The sequence below is a fragment of the Mesocricetus auratus genome, unplaced genomic scaffold (assembly GCF_017639785.1).
Source record: "Mesocricetus auratus isolate SY011 unplaced genomic scaffold, BCM_Maur_2.0 Super-Scaffold_100027, whole genome shotgun sequence".
NCBI classification, from domain to species: Eukaryota; Metazoa; Chordata; class Mammalia; order Rodentia; family Cricetidae; genus Mesocricetus; species Mesocricetus auratus.
The window spans coordinates 10,698,535-10,715,463 of record NW_024429208.1 but is presented as its reverse complement, the minus strand read 5'-3'; the positions used below and the strand labels follow the sequence as shown (position 1 = coordinate 10,715,463).

Below are 16,929 nucleotides of genomic sequence, written 5' to 3'. Positions count from 1 at the left end.
GGGGGAAAATCAGTTTCCTCCAGTAGCATTTCACTGAATCTATCAACCACAATCCAAGACAGGCTACATGCTCAGGAGTAGTTGATGGACTCCATTTTTTATGTATGGTGTGTGTGGGGGGGTACTTTTTGTTTCATTTTGGTATTTTTTTATCTTACTGTTTTTTGTGTTTCCATTTTTTGTTTTTAGAAAGAAAGAACTTGAGGTTGAGTATTAGGGAGTCAGAGAGTATCAAGAGGGGAAGGAGATGATCAAAATATATCGTAAGAAAAAAAAAACCAAAGTAAATATTAAAGGAGAAGGATGCAAAGGGTCTGAGAGGAGACTGGAGAGACTTCACTGTTTAAGAGCACTCTTGCAGAGGACCTCAGTTCCCAGCACCCGCATTCGGTGGGTTACAGTCATCTGTAACTAGGTCTCCACACACACACACACACACACACACACACACACACACACACACACACACTTAAAAGTAATAAAAATAAATCTCTTGCTGTGACAAAACACCACAACCAAAAGCAACTTGGAGAAGAAAGGGTTTATTTCAGCTTACAGTTCCACATCACAGTTCATCACTGAGGGACCTCAGGACAGGAACTCAAGTAGGACAGGAATTTGGAGACAGGAACTGACACAGAGGCCATGGAGGGGTGTTGCTTACTGGCTTCCTCCTCCTGGCTTGCTCAAGCTGCTTCTTATAGATCCCAGGACCACCAGCCCAGGGATGGCCCTACCAACAATCACAAATTAACAAAATGTACCACAGTCTTATGTATAGATAGACCAATCTCGTGGGCACATTTTCTTAACTGATTCCCTCTTCCCAAATGGCTCTAGCTTGTATCAAGTTGACATAAAGCCTAGCCATTAATAATAATCTAATAATAAGTGTCACATGACTCAGTATCAGTTAGGCACATTTCAGAAGAAGGAATATCACCAGGATAGGATAAGAGTCCTTCCATGACAATAGCAGGGCAATGGTTCATGGCAGACCTAAATGTTTATGCTCCCAGTAATAAATCTTCAGAGCATACAAAACAAAAAAGTGGTAGAACATCAGTAAGAAATAAACAAATTCACACTTAAAGTCAGAGACTTCGGTGTTCCACACTTATAGTCAGAGACTTCGGTGTTCCCACTCAACAGATCAAACAAATAGGGAGAAAATCAGCAAGCATAGCTTAGACTTAAACAATACTATCAGCCACCCTGACTTTAATTAACACTTAACATCCAGCAGCAATGGAATATACATTCTTTACAAGCAACAAATTTACCAGTACTGGCCATATGATGAGCTGTGAAGCTAACCAAAAAATTCAAACAGCACAGAGCCACACTGCATTCTCGGACAATAGTAAGTTAAATTAAATCCATAGGACCAGCGAGATGGCTCAGTGGGTGGATGCTCTTGCTGTACAAGCCTAGTAACCTAAGTTCAATTCCTGGAGCCCATGTAGATAAAGAAGAAGGAAACTAAGTTCATATAGTTGTCTTCTGACCCCCATATGTGTGCCATGGGACGTGTACCCACCCACCCCTACACACCACACTAATCATTACCAGTGTTTTCAGTTAGCAGCTATACATGGGAGGACCTGAAATCCTGTACGCTACTGGTAAGACTGAGAAATTATATAAAGACCTTGAAAATCAGTGTGACCCTTTCTTAAAGTGTTAGAGATACCTACCATGTGTCCTAGCCATTCTTCTCTCGATGGTTGAGATATGAACAGTAGCCCCTAAAGGCTAATAAGCTGATGGCTTAGCTGGTGGTGGTCTACAGAGGAGACTGGATCATTAGCGGGATAATTCACCAATGGGTTTAGAATTGGAGGAAAAAGGTCGCCCAAAGTCTCCCCTTTTCTGCCCCCGCCCTTTCTCTCTTTTCTAGCGGCCACAAGGTGAGTGACTTTGCTTGAACACGTTTCGCCTTCTCTCAGGCCCAAAAGTGTGGGGCCAAAGGACCGAATACACGTGGAGAGACACCCCTGAAATAACAAGCCAAAGCACCCCTGAAATAACAAGCCAAAGCAAATTCTTCTGTTCCTTGGTTGTCTTTCTTAGGTATTTCCTCTTAGCAACGGAAGACTAATTAACACACATACCCAGGTTCTTACTCAAGAGAAATGAAATGCTCACGCCACAACTAGTACAAGAATTTTCACAGCAGCCTTGTCTGTCATAGCCAGAACCTAGAAACAACCAAATATCTATCAACAGGTTCATGGGTAAACTGTGGTGCACCCACGAAATACTATTCAAAAAGCAATTCTTGATACATGCAATAATATAGGGGAGTCTGAAAATAATGCTTTCTTTAATATGTATATAGTACATATGTATGTATATGTAAAGTACGTTTGTAGGATCCCATGCACTAATCTAAATCTAGAAAGTGGAAACTAATTTATGGGGCAGAACAGGCTAATGGCTTTTGAGTGAGGTAGGCGTGGAAGGAATGGGGTTGGCAGACAATGCAGCAAGCTTAGGGATGACATTTACTGCTGTGGTTGTCATGAATGTGTAAATGTGGCAAAACTATGCTGCACACTTTAAACTTGTCACAGTTTGTTTGCTTTATGATGTTGCAATTTTATGGATACTTACTACATAGCCAAGGCTGGCCTACAAGCCTGTGCTGACACACCTAGCTCATAATGACTTGCTTTTTAAATACATTTCTGTTTTTCAAAAAAAAAGTATACAGTTGGGAAGAAAACAATGGAGGTCTCTGTTGGTAGAGATGACAGTGGTGGTGGTGGTGACTGCAATGATCTCCCAGGACAAGTGCACTTTCCCTTTCCACCCGGAGAAAGCCTTGGTGCAACAGGGACCAGTTGTCTATGATTCTGGATTCTCAGAAAGATTGTGCTAGGCAACAGTGGCACAGGCTTGTCATCCCAGCACTCAGAAGGTGGGTGCAGGATGATTGAAAGTTCAAACCCAGCATAGGCTACATCACAAGACTCTGGCTAAAATGGAAAGCTGGGATATAGTGCAGTGAAAAAGAACTTGCCTAGTGTGCTTCAGGGCCAGAGTTCGATTCTCAGTGCTAAACAGACAGGCAGGCAGATGGTAGGTAGGTAGGTAGGTAGATAGATAGATAGATAGATAGATAGATAGATAGATAGATAGATAGATAATGATGATAGCAGATAGGTAAAGATGATAGACAGACAGACAGATGATAGATGTGTTTTCAGCCTAGCTCTTGCCAAACCTCACCACAGAGAGCCTGGATGGACTCCCTGATACTACAGCATGCTGGCCTACACCCCTCATGTGACAGGCTCTTTTCAAATCTCATTTCCTCCTCACTTCAGAAGGACAAGAAGGACTTTTGTACTTAGTTCCCAAATGGACCACACTGGTAGAAAGTGATGGTCTGGACCATGGATGGGTTTGTGTGTCTCCAAGCTGGCACCCGAGCAAGGCCCTACATGCTTCCTTCTCTCCCAGCCGAGGCTCTCCTCACCACCAAACTGAATGGAGCATACTACAGGCTTGAATCCCTCCCACAGAATGCATGCACTGAAAACCCACCAGGTAAGAGACACGATTTAAAGAGTGATTAGGTCTGCAGGGCTCTGCCCTCATGCATGTAAGTCCTTATTGCCACAGTGGACCCCCTTCCATGCTCTCCAGACGTGTGATACATACAGTGACAAAGCAAGAACTCCCTCACCAGATGCACGCCTTCTGTCTGACTTCTCAGCCTTTGGAACCACGAGCTAAGTAGACTTCTGTTGTTTATAAATTACCAGGATGTGGTGTTCTGTTACAGTCGCACAAAGACAAGACACAGCCCTCACTTCTGGAAATCTCTGTCCCTGCCCATGGAATCTCCCTGCTGGTTAGTCATGAAAAGTCCGTGAAGGGCCAGGACCACTTGCATAGCAAGCAGCGAGGCCAACTTTGGCCACATCTCCTAAGCCGTCTCAGGATCTGGCTCAGCTGCTGCACCACTTGCCTGTAAAAGGTGGAGAAATTGAGACCATCTGCTGCCACCTGGATTTGCCTGGACACCGCCTGGGACACCTTGCTCCGGACGTCACACATCATCCTAAGAGGAATCTCGCTGCACAGTGACATCTAAAGGTTTGTGGGCCCACCTCAGACCAGCTGTGGGCAGAGAGTAAGAAGGCCAGGGCAGACCCCGAGCTCTGGTGTGGTCCGGGAAGGAGTTACAGGGAGAACTCAGCTTCCCCGGGCATGTGACGGGGTTATCAGTCTGCTGGGCCCAAACCTGGCTCTCCCTTCACTGCTGGCCCATACTACACTCAGCTTTGCCTGGCTCCAGAAAGCCCAAACCCTTGTCCCGAGTTAGTAAGGCACAGGGAAAGTTCTCTAACTCCAAGCCACATCTTTAAAACAAGCGGGGGTGGGGGAGAGACAGAGGGTGAGGTTAGTACCCCTAGATGAAGCACTGAGTGCCAGGATCCAGGACAGTCAGTTCTGTTTGACAGACAGGGGGAAGTTGGGTTAAAGTAGAGGGCACAGCCAGTTCCCCAGGCAAGTAGACAGCAGAGCCAGAGGCCTGCGTTCTCATTGTCCCTTGATAAGCAGTTGTCCAAAGCAGTGGAGCATGAGGTGAAATCCTTTCCCTCACCGGACCTGTTCCAGTCCTGGGAGTGACATAATCCAGCCCACTCCCGTCTTGGCCACTGGTCTGGGGATCTGCTGAAACTGATGTTTTTGGGGGTGCTAAACTTACTGTCTGCCTGGAGATGGACAGGGAGGTGGGTGGATCAGAGCTGATGGGCTCTAGGCACATGGGTCCAGTGTAGACTCCCCACCCCCAGGCTTTACCAGGGCCCTCAGGCTGCCCTCTGTTACCGGGTCTCTCCATTGTCACCAGACCTTAAGTCTTGACTCTACACAGAGACCTTAGGCCACTGATTTCCCCACCCAGAGCTTCTCTGAGTCCCTTTCCCCACATGCTCTGTACGCCTACTGGTTGAGCTAAAAACTCTAGTCTCCTAAATGGGGCAGTGAGGGTGACCAGGCACTAGGCTTCTAGTTGGGAACCCACCTTGAGAGATTTAGGGGAGGAAGACGTAACTCCCCATAGAGATCCCTTAGGTCTGTTGTGCTGTACTCTCCCTCCACCCCTAACATGCTGTGTGTGACCCCAGAGCTAGAGGAAACACCATATCTCATCTCTAGCCAGCCAGATCTCCTCACCCTGTACAGGAAGTCTGGGGACCAGAGCTGGGGAGAGTGGGCAGTGCTGTGCCCTGTTGGGGACAAGCACAGACTCAGCCCCCTCAGATCCACCGTGGCTTTGCCTTTGGTGTGTGAAGCCTTTTCCCCAGCCCAGCGCACACTGAAGGGCCCCCGACTGCACTTGGTGAGGGGCCCCATACAAAGCTCGGCCTGTCTGTGACTCCCAACCTGCTCCCCTGAACCCCCAGATGTATAAAGCTCAAATGCTGCCCAGATGTCATGTCTCCTCTCACGGCCAAGTCCATACCATTGAATCTATGACCCCCTACACCTCGGTCTCCATTGAGCCTTGTCAGTGAGCACTAACAGGCCATCAGCATAGCTCTGGTTGGCTCTGGTCCACCCATTCTTGGCAGGTGAGGTTTCCCTACCTCTGCAGCAAGCCTAAGCTCAGTGAGTCTGAAGTCCGTAGAACAGAAAGCCTGAGGTGAGGGCCACCATGCTTTCCTGGAAGGTCTGGGCTGTGGGGCCCCTCCTTGCTGGGTGAGGTGGAGCCCCTAGCCTGGGCTGGCTGACCTGTCTTCCATGAAACCCTTCTCCCGCCCGCTTCATCCCAAGTTGAGCATTTGCGCTGACTCTCTGTGGGACATTGTGGGTCCTCGATACCTCGTTCTTAAAAGACCCCAGTCAGTAGCAATGGACCAGACCAGTACTTAGTCACCTAGCACAACAACCCTGAGGCTCTGGTCCTGGCTCGGTGGCTGCAGAGCCCCAGGTGGAGACAGCAGCGGTGGCCTCAGCCACGCCACCCCCGGGCTCGAGGTCCAGACCCTCATAGATGGTGGGGAGGGAAGTGTGCTGACTCAGGCGCCTTCGCAGGCCAACCAGCAGGGGCTGGGGAAGCGAGGCCACGTCCACATTGTTACCCAGGTCCACCCAGGCCAACACCGGGAATTTGGTGGTGTCCTTGATAGCCTCAGTGAGCTCACGGGCAGCAGCTCGCGTAAGTCGGTTGCCATTGAGCAGCAGCTGGGTGAGGCGGGGCAGAGCCCAAAGGCTGGGCAGCAGCAGGTGCAGCAGCTCATCGCTCAGCCCCGTGAAGCTCAGGTCTAGGACCACCAGCTCAACGCCGTGGCTGCCCAGGTAGCGTGTTATGTGTTGCACATCTCGGGCGGATAGCGGGATGCCAGAAAGGTCCACAGTCTCCCCTACCAGCAGAGTCTTCTGGAGGCTGCTCTTGAGGCTACGGGAGAATGCAGGCGGGTGCACTGAACCAGAGCCCAGGTCCAGGCCTGGGCCGGACACCACCCGCCGCAGACAGTTACCCACCAAGGGCAACCTAGGTCCCCTGGCCTGGCAAAGTCTGCTTTAAAATGCCACTTCTGGGACTGGAGAGATAGCTTAGCCATCAAGAGTACTTGCTGCTCTTTCAGAGGACTCAAGTTCATTCCTAGAATCCACATGCTGACTAACAACTGACTGTGTCTGCAGTGCCAAGTAATCCAACACCCTCTAGTCTTTTCAGGCTCCAAGCACATGCACAATGTGCATGCATGCATGCAGGGAAAACACTCATACACTTAAAAACTACAAATAAGGAAATCACTTTTAAGCCATTTTTTAAGTTGGTGGCCAAAAGCAATTCTGCAGATCTCTCTGAGCACAGATTCCCCTCTGGTGAATGGGGGCAGGACTGTAGTGAGGATTACACAGACGATGAAGGATCTATTGGTGGACTATTATCATGGTGCTCTGTGCACCTGTTAATACTATTTATCTTCACGTTAGCCCAAGGGTGTATATAGGTGAGAGCCCATTCTACGAAGGAACTAAGAGAAGTGACAAAGGTCCTTTGGCTGTACATCACTAAGTGAGGACCAGGGCCCTACATCACAGTGCCCTGACCCCGGAGCCTATACTCTTTTCCCTGTGGCCCTCTATAAGCAGCATCCTTTAAGATAATGAAAAATTTTGCCATGAGTGGATATGGTGTCATTCTGGTCCTCTCAGTGCTTGGGGTCTAGAGATGGGCCAGGCCCAGGATAGCCAAGAGTGGGAAGTAGACAATGAGGCTAACGGATTGCTAGGGGAGGCCTCCCTGTGTTAAACCGAAAGAGGCACTAGAGACTGGGGGTGCCCTCCAGGGCCCCTGGCACACTTTATCCACGGCCCTCTAGGAGGACAGGACCGCTTTGGGTAAGAGCAGTGAGAACACTGCCAGGGCCCCATCTGCTGTGTCAAGAAGCAGTCTCAAGGGTTCTGGGTTCACCTTGGGTCACAAGGTATAAGAACGGAACAGGTCGACCCCCAGCTGTGGTTCTAGGCCTTTGCTTCTGGGCTGAGACTGTGCCATGGGGTCCCCAAAACAGGCAACCACAAGCAGAGCAAGCTGTCAAGAGGCTGCGGAAGTCTCTGCATCAGGACGCCTGGAGCTGATAGGTCCCCAAAGGCTGCAGGGTGATCAGGGAAGGGGCGACCTTAGGCAAGCTACTTTCCCCATCCTTACTCAGCCTTCCTCCCTGTGAAATGGGAGACTCAGAATCTGTCCTTATGAGGATTTTACCTGATATACCCAAGGAGACACAGGTACTGGAAAGGGACAGGGATGGAGGGTCCAGGGGCTGGCAAGAGGGTGTCACTGTCCTGGAAGAAATGGGAAGCAGCTCACATGGAACACGCAGCTTGGTTTAGGGGTATTGCTGCTGTGGGCCAGGGTGGTTGCCAGGGCTGGAGCCTTAATGTAGACGAAGTAAGAGAGCAACAGAGAGAGGTCTTTGTGCACTTAGCTCTCAGAGAAGGGACCCTGAAAGAGGGCGCAGCGGATGTGTGGCTGGGCTCTCCTTACCTGTTCTGGGTTTTCCGGTGGGGCTTTCGCTTGGAGTGAGGAGTCAGGTGGTAGATGAGCTGCCGACAGATCTTATCAGAGGACTTCCAGGGCTCGTGGTCCTAAGGTGGCGGGGAGGGGGGAAGGACGGGGAGGCGGGGGAATGTCATGGTGAGGATGAGCCTGAGCCCCTTCCATTCTGCCCCGGCTGTAGCCTGGCTCACTGCCAAGAGAGACTGCTGCGGGGAGCTGGACAGGCTCGCCTGAGTGAGGCCCGCAGTGCCCGGTGGGAGGAAGCCCAGACAATGAGCCCTTGTTCCCTGTCCTCAGGCCTAAGGCCAGCAGCTCAAGCTATCAGCCAGCAGCTTGCCACCCTCAACACCCCCAAGGGACTTGCCACAAGGAAGAGGCCACACCAGGCCCCTTGAGGGAGCCCTATTCCAGAGACGCCAGTCCCAGAGAATAGGAACGAGCCAGGTCAGCATGTTATATTCCTCTCATTCTCCAAGCTATGCTGCGCCTGTGGGGCCTGTGGGGCCTGAGGGGCCTGTGGGGCCTGGGTCTGGGCTGACAGGGCCGGGCTCGCTCGCTCCATGTTTTACTGCACCACACGGTTCTCTCTTGGTCCTAATTGTATCCCCAAAGAGGCCCAGCTTGGGGGCACACAAAGTACTTTCCACACAGCTGGCACTGAGCACATTCCATATGCGGAACAGTCCTTTGAAGCAGCCCCCAGAGCTTGCAACACACACACACACACACACACCACACAACACACACACACACACACACACACACCACACAACACACACACACACCACACAACACACACACATGCACACACACACACCACACAACACACACGCACACACACACACACACCACACAACACACACACACACCACACAACACACACACATACACACACGCACGCACACACACGCACGCACACACACATGCACACACACACACACACACTGCCGATTAGGTAGCTACTGGGATGACTGTGGATTAACCGGCTGAATACTGACGTGGGTCCAGAGCTGACAGTAGACCCCTTATTTCATATCCATTGTGTTGAAGATTCTTGGGGCCCCATGGCTGTCCACAGATCTGTAGGCCAGTGCTGTGCCCATGTTCACAGTAGGACATCAGCAGGTGTTGTCAGAGCAGGGTCCAAGGAGGTAGAGGCTGTAGGCAGCAGGATCCAACTTAGCATGGCATAGGACTTGTGACCCAAGGGGCAATGGAAGGGATTGTGAACCCCCATCCCCGAAGGTGTCCAATTAGGACACAGCAGCTCCCTTCTGACCCAGGAACAAGAATACATGGTTCTGACAGTGGATGTGTCAAGACAGACTGTGTTCTGGGTCCTTATAGGTCTTCTCAGGTGGGGTTCTACCTAGGAGCATGGTTTGGGGGCTCAGCAAAACAGTTCACACCTGCTCCTGAAGCTGTTCTTGAAAACCGGTAGTGGCTAGCCTAAGGCCTAAGCAAGCATGAGAAGCTAAGTTCCCCGGGCCTATGCCTGCTGACCTCACCTTCTTGGGGCACTGCAGGTCCCGGGCCAGGTTCACCAGCAAGTCATGGGAGATGGGGTCCACCAGGTTAAGCAAAGCCACGTTCCTGTAGAGGATGTCAGTGAGGAGGTTCCCTTCAAGGCCCAGGTCCTATGGGTGGTGAAGAGATGGTTGGGTAAGCTGGGGGAAGGGGTCAGGGCTTTCCTCCTTCCATCCAGGCAGAAGATACATGCTTTACTGGTTTACACGCTTCTAACACCCTCTACCCACACCCCTGGCTTGCTGGAATCTCTCAACATATGGTAGCAGCCAAGTGTCTAGAGAGAGAGAGCACAGTACAGCCTCAGTGTGTGTGTGTGTGTATGTGTGTGTGTGTGTGTATGTGTGTGTGTGTGCCTATGTATGTGTATGCCTGTGTGTATGTATGTATATGCCTCTGTGTGTGTATATGTCTGTGTGTGTATGTATGCCTGTGTGTGTGTATGTATGTATGTATGTATGTATGTATGTATGTATATGCCTCTGTGTGTGTATGCCCGTGTGTGTATGTATGTATATGCCTGTGTGTGTGTATGTCTGTGTGTGTGTGTATGCCTCTGTGTGTGTATGTCTGTGTGTGTATGTATGTATGTATCTATGTGTATATGTATGTGTATGCCTCTGTGTGTGTATGCCTGTGTGTGTATTTATGTATGTGTGTATGTATGTGTATGCCTCTGTGTGTGTATGCCTGTGTGTGTATTTATGTATGTGTGTATGTATGTGTATGCCTCTGTGTGTGTATGCCTGTGTGTGTATTTATGTATGTGTGTATGTATGTGTATGCCTCTGTGTGTGTATGCCTGTGTGTGTATGTGTGTATGTATGTGTATGCTTCTGTGTGTGTATGCCTGTGTGTGTGTATGCCTCTGTGTGTGTGTGATACCGGGTTACTCATGCTAGTTGTTGGGTGTATAATGTCTTGCTGCGATACCTTACTCGTCTAATAGTCTTGACTCTGATGTCCCTAGTACTCCCTTTGGGCCCTTTCTTCCCCCCACCCCCGAGGTCACTTGACTTGTTCTGCCACCTTTTTTTCTCTGGGAGCGAGCCTCTTCCCCAGATCATGTTCCCCAAGGCAGTGCAAACTCAGCCTGCTCACTTGCTGACTTTGTGTCCCTTTCCAGGGTGCAGTAGGGGTCCTACGATGTTCCCTCTGTAGGACTCACTTAGCACCCTTCCCCTCTGTCTCCTGCTTGCCAGGTGGGGCTGCTGCCGCCAAGGTTCAGACCTCCTACCCAGTCACCTTAGCTCAGGGTTCCCAGCCTTCCATGTTCATCCCTGGGCTACCGGGGCCACTCTACAAAACACACATGACCTTTACCCTTCATTCCATTGGTGGAGACTAAACACTAGAAGCTGTGCCACCGGAGACTTACAGAAAGTGCAGCGTCATGACTCCGTTGGACTTGGCCATCCCCCCTTCCCAGCCTACCAGCCTTCTTCTCTTTAGCCAGACCTCAGGGTGGGGGGCCTGGCCCTTCATCCATCAGCCTTTTCCAATCTACACCTATAGGCCGGATGTAAGGCTGAGCATCTTAATTTATTTTTATTTTTCAAAACAGAGCCTCACTGTGTAACCCCAATTGGCTTGGAACTTGCTGAGGCTGGCTTGGAACTCAGAGATCTTCTGCCTCAGCCTCCTGTATACTGAGATTGATGGCGTGAACACAATGGGTTTTTTTGGAAAATACAAAGGCAGCCTACAAGCACCCAGCCTCCATGTGCCATTTTCTCACCCCTTAGCCAGAGAAGGATATGCCCTGAGCTGTCCTGAGCGCACAGGAAGTCAGGCTAGGCAGCAGGAATGCAATGGGTTACAGTCACAGACTTCCTGTAGCTTATGGGGCAGGATGGGTCCTGGATATGCATCGAATCTCAACTTCTAGGAAATGAGGAGGGGGCTTAACTGGTCTCTGAGGTTGGTCCCCTCCCAGATGCTTCCAGGGAAAATGCAAGCCAGTGCCTTGGGCTCCACCATTCCAAACAGCGATCTGTATTTCTAGGCAGTATGCCTGGCTGGGTGCTGCTTGGCAGTTGCTCTCCTGTTTGTATTTTCAATATGGTTCAAGCCACAGATGCCAGCAAAGGGGGAGGATCCAGAGGGAAGGAGGCTGGTGAGTCTGGGCAGACCTAGACGAGCCCCAGGCAGCAAATTACCTTCCACTGGCCTGGTCAGTGCCTCTTAAAGTGACAGGTCCACTTTTCCAGACTGCTGAGTCTACAGGGAGGGCACCCAGTGGTGGGGGAAGAGCAGGGTAGGAAGTGTCTGACCCTGGGTGGTCTCTGAGATTCTCCCCAACCTCCCTCCCTCCCTCCCTCCCTCCCTCCCTCCCTCCCTCCCTCCCTGCCTCCCTCATTATAAGTTGGTCCTGAACTTGCTATGTAGCTGAGGATGACCTTGAACTCCTGATCTCCTGCCTCCATCTCCCAAGTGCTGGGAATACAGGCGTGTACCACCATGCCAGGTCTTTCTTTCTCTTCCTTTCTTCCTTTCTTCCTTCCTCCCCCCTCCCCCCCCCATGCTAGGATACATAGCGCTCGGGCTTCTCAAATGTTCTAACAATGACCGACATCCCTAGACCCCTCCTCTCGGTTTTCTGTCTGGGTCCTGGCTCATCACTTCTCTGTCTCTCCATCTCTAAGCATCTACCTTCTACCTTCATGGTGGGGGCAGCAGCTACTGCAGGGGGGCGGTGAGGAGGCTGAATGGGAAGTGATTTCCCCAGGGGTAGGGCTGGGACAGGCATCCCTGTCTCCTAGGGCAACTCAAGGCTCAGGATCTCTGGCTAGGGTACCAAAAGTGTCTCCCAAGGGCCCAGGTGCGGCACTGTCATGTACTAATGTGATTGTGCGTTCTCAGTGGGTTCAAGCTGCCTGTTAGAATGGCTGGTGCGTGCACTGTGGCTTTGTCTGGGCTGTCATGATGTCTGTCTCCAGGCGCACCCGCAGGCCATCTGAGCCGTGCCTCCCAGAGCCCTTTCTCCCGGATCTGGTGCTTTCTTTCTTCCTGCAGGATGGGGAGCTGCGCTCTTCCCATTGTCCTTCCGCATGAGATGCCCCTACCCTCACCCACTCCAACTCTTGAGAAGGTCCAAATGCGGGCTCTTAGCTCCAGACTGGTGGAGGTCCCTCCCTGGCAAATCCCAGTGCCCCAACACGCCAGCCCCATCTTTGGCAAGCAATCCCCCAGCCCCACCTGGCCCTCACTTTAACCCGCGCCCTCCCTTCACGCACGAACCTCAACGTCTGCAAAACCCACCGTGAGCGCTAGGAATCCACCCATCCCGAAGCCCGCAGCCCCGGCTCCTCCCTGACCCCCCCAATCCCGGACCGGCCCGCTCCTTCTCTCGCCTGGCGCAGGAGGCGCAGCAGCTGCCGAGCGCGCTCCGGCCGCCGCTCGCGGAGCGTGGACTGGATCTCTCGCAGCCAGCGCACCCGGCGCTCGTAGGGCGCGGGCCCAGCTCCCGCCGCCGCAGGGGCATCTGAACCGGCCGCTGCCCTTGCCCGTCGCCCCAGCCGCGCCCCCATGGCCGCCGCGGGCGGGCGGGCGGGAGGGCTCCGAGACGGTGGAACGGAGGCGGGCTATCTGCGGCCGCGCCCCGCCCGGGATGCGCGGGGTGGGCAGCGCTGGGTCTACGGCTGCGCGCCCAGGCACTGGTCGCCAGCGTGGAGCCCAGGATCACTCCTCTTTGGCAGAGGTTTCCCTGTCGAGGGCCCCGCCCGCGAAGGACCTGGCGTTGGAGCTCTTTTCCCCGAGGCGGCCAGGGGAGATGCCGAGGACGAGGTGGCATTTGGCACCTCTCAATCATGTGGCCCCAGTGCTGACTGACTGGGCGGGGGCATAGTCGTCCACTGGACAAAAAATGCTTAAGGTGGCTGAAGGTGCTTTCGGCTGTGTCAACGCCCCCACTTTGGGGAATCCCCCCCTGCGAGCAAGTGTATCTGTCTTGTCCACTCTGTGTGGCTGTTACTGGTCTTGGCAAATCTCAAATAGACACTTCCTGCTGTGAGGGGGACAGAGACAGGCCTGGGCAGGCTGAGTATACCCGATCTCCTCTAACCCCCATGCCTGAGAGATGAACAGATTAAGCCCAGCTCTAGAAAACCTGGTACCAGGCTCTGCATACGCTCCTGGTCCAGCTTTTCCTGCCTAACAAAAGGGGATGGTCGCGCCTGCAGGGGGTCTCCGGCTCCTCCGAAGACCAAATTTGAACTCAGATCATCTAGCTCTAGAGGGGTTTCCTCCGCAGACCCTACTGGAAGCCCGTTGCCTGCTGCAGCCCTACCTGGTCCCAGTTCTGAGCTTCTCTCATTACGTAGGAGGGGGCCCTCTAGCCTCCCACCCCCACCTCTAGTTAAGGAACGTATCCAGCCTGAGTCTGGAATGCCGGGCTGGGCAAGTGTGCAAGCCTAGTGGAAGCATGTGCGGGGAGACCTATTTCAGGGCATTTAGGAAGGGATGTCTGCCAGGATCCTTCTCTGGGTCAGGCATTGCTTGACCAGAATGGAGGTGGAGGCGGAGACTGGTCCTCTGGGACTGAGACCCTCCAGACAAGGCAGAAGTCAGCAGAATGGGTAGTGACTTGACTACTCCCAGATACCCCCTAACCACTTTTACCCTATTCCTAGGCTTCCATTTTCCTCAGCAGCCTCCCGTCCCCTCCTCTGCAGCAGTATTGTCCTAGGGCCACCTTGGCACGACAGGTTTCCTCCCTGGCAAACCTGCCTGACTACCCAGCCTGCCCTCCCCTAGGGCCAAGGCCGTTGCTGAATTGACAGTGTGTGAAAGCCAGAGCTTTGCCCAGCAGTCCAAGTGTCCCAGGGACTTCTCAGACCCCTTGCCCAGAGCTGGAGGCCAGGTAAGCGCTCTCCCTCTCTCTTCCTCCCTGCATCCTCAGGGCTGGAAAAGGACCTGGATGCCTCCCAGATGCCTCCCAGATCCTGACCATGTCGTTTTCCCCGAGGCTAAGCCAGGCCTAAGTATCCTACCTTGGAGCATGAGAAGATGAAGGTAGGAACCAAGGGGGAGGAGAAAGGATCGAGGAGTACAGAGCACCACGTTGGAAAGGAACAAGCTGGCCAGTGGCTCAGTCCTGCGGCAGGTAGAGAACTGCTCCCGCCCCTCCTCTATAATCCTCACTAGCCCAGGGATTCCTAAAGGCCTTTTTCCAGGAAAAGAGAAAGTTTGGTATCTGGCCCCAGATCCCTGGGTGAGCTTTCCTTAGCCTGCTGTCGAGGTGCCTAGGTGAACTGGCTCTTGGGCACGGTTTCCCGCTCAACCTGACGTAGACAAGAGCCCCCATAGAGCTGTCTCCTCAGGAGTGGGCATATCACCTCACCACTCTCTATGTATACTGAACTGGAAAGGCTGCCATCCTTCTCCCTGGTTGAGGCAGACGCTAATGCTGCCAACTCCATCTTCAGGAATGATGTAGGGCTTAGGGGTCTGACCTGGGTACTTCAGGACAGACTCGTCACCCTTACAAAGCCCACGGGGCTATAAAAATGTCAGTCTCCAGGCCTTGATGAGGACATATGAGGCCCCAAGTGGGAACTGCCTGAAGTATTGGCAACAGTTGCATCTTGGTTCTTCTAAACCCTTAACTGCCCATGTGGTAACCCACCGGGAGTGGACAGGAACCCAAGGTCTGAGTGACCCCACAAGTAGTGTGGAGGGCTTCAGAAGGACATGGAACTTAACCAGTCCCCCATCCAGACTCTTTCTCCATCTACCCAATGAGAAATCTCCCCTCTTCCCTCTCACACACACACGTGTGCACACACACAGGCACCAACTCAAAGCTATTATCTCAGCAATAAATCGTGTAATACCGATCTCAGCAAGAAATCACGTGATCCCAACCAAGCTGGGCTTCCTGGGAGCCATGACAATCTTTGTTGTTTGTTTTTTGAGATAGAGTTTCACATAACTTAGGCTGGTCTCAGTTATGCTGGCTGAGGATGGCCTTGAACTCCTGATCTTCCTCTGTCCACCTCCAAAGTGCTGGGATTACGGATTTGAGCCACCATGTCCAGTCACAGAATGGTCTTGAAACCTTCACTGGGAGGAAGAATAGGTCCTCTACGGAGACCGTTCCCCTGAGTTTACTCTATCAGGAGATGAAAAGAGGCAACAGATGGGATTCAGATTCCCCGGCGGCTGTTTGCTGAGGGTGTAGCCTTAGACAACACAGGACAGAATATTACTTTCCTGTGGTTGCTGCAATCAATTGCAGCAAGTTCATTAGCTTAAAGCAGCCAAGCTCTGGTGTTGGAAGCCTGGAACCCGAATGTTAGCAGAGCCATGCTCCCTCGAAGAGTATGGGACCAGATCCTTCTTTGCCTCCCCTCCTTCCGAGCTCTTTCTCCAGCAGTCCTTGGGGCTGTTTGGCTTGAACTTGTCACTCCAATTTCAGCTTCTGTCTTCACATGGCTGCCTTCCCTGTGCAGCTGCTCAAATGGCCATCTTGTAAGACCACTAATTACTGCATTTAGGGCCTACCCTAATGCAGTATGATCTCATCTTAACACAATTACCTTGTGAAGACTCTATTTCTAAATAAGGTCATACTTTGAGCTCCCTCGAAGTGGGCATGAGGTTGGTGGTAGGGAAAAACAACAAGCTGCAGAAACCTCGGCAAACCTCAGTTTCCTTGTCTGTAAAATGACAAAGGCATTGTAGGGTTGGAGACGTGAATAAAGGGGCTGATGTGGCATAATTAATCTTCTGTGGCATTTCTTCTTCTTCTTCTTCTTCTTCTTCTTCTTCTTCTTCTTCTTCTTCTTCTTCTTCTTCTTCTTCTTCTTCTTCTTCTTCTCCTTCCCCTTCCTCTTCCCCTTCCCCTCCTCCTCCTCTTTCTCCTCCTCCTTCTCCTACTTCTTCTCCTCCTCCTCCTCCTTCTCCTACTTCTTCTTCTTCTTCTTCTCCTCCTCCTCTTTCTCCTCCTCCTCCTCCTTCTCCTTCTCCTCCTCCTTCTCCTTCTCCTTCTCCTTCTCCTACTTCTCCTCCTCCTCCTCCTCTTTCTCCTTCTCCTCCTCCTCCTCCTCCTCTTTCTCCTTCTCCTCCTCCTCCTCCTCCTCCTCCTCCTCTTTCTCCTTCTCCTTCTTCTTCCGTGCCGATGGTTGAACCATTGAACCCAGGGTTCTTTGCATGCTTGGCAACCACTCCGCCTTTGAGTAACACCTCGCTCCTCGTTGCGGCTTTACAGTGAACCCACCCCACCTGCCCACCCCTCAGCCAGCACCGATCCACTCAGGAACAATTACTGGGTGCTGTGAATGCCGCCCAGACTATGTACGGCAGAGGAAGTAGGAGTGACAGCTTACCCACAGAGTTCGGTGCAAATAAAGGTTAAAGAAGGTGGTGTT

At 52.1% G+C, this 16,929-nt stretch overlaps 1 protein-coding gene across 1 annotated transcript; it reads right to left on the bottom strand.

Moving 5' to 3' along the window:
• Nucleotides 1-654: 654 nt before the first annotated feature.
• On the bottom strand, nt 655-13,091 carry Lrrc75b (leucine rich repeat containing 75B). Its single transcript, XM_005070756.4, has 4 exons — nt 12,913-13,091; nt 9,541-9,669; nt 8,021-8,121; nt 655-6,418 (listed from the first exon to the last, which is right to left on the bottom strand). The coding sequence occupies exons 1-4, from the start codon at nt 13,087-13,089 to the stop codon at nt 5,893-5,895; spliced, it is 933 nt and encodes a 310-aa protein (XP_005070813.1). The 5' UTR covers nt 13,090-13,091; the 3' UTR covers nt 655-5,892.
• Nucleotides 13,092-16,929: the final 3,838 nt, after the last annotated feature.

Bases quoted from the DNA above. Each gene is read 5' to 3' on its own strand.
- Lrrc75b (XM_005070756.4), bottom strand. From the start codon at position 13,089: ATGGGGGCGCGGCTGGGGCGACGGGCAAGGGCAGCGGCCGGTTCAGAT. The intron at 8,122-9,540 runs GTGAGGTCAGCA...CCGCCACCTTAG, and splicing joins ACCTGCAGTGCCCCAAGAAG to GACCACGAGCCCTGGAAGTC. The intron at 6,419-8,020 runs GTAAGGAGAGCC...ATTCTCCCGTAG, and splicing joins CACCGGAAAACCCAGAACAG to CCTCAAGAGCAGCCTCCAGA.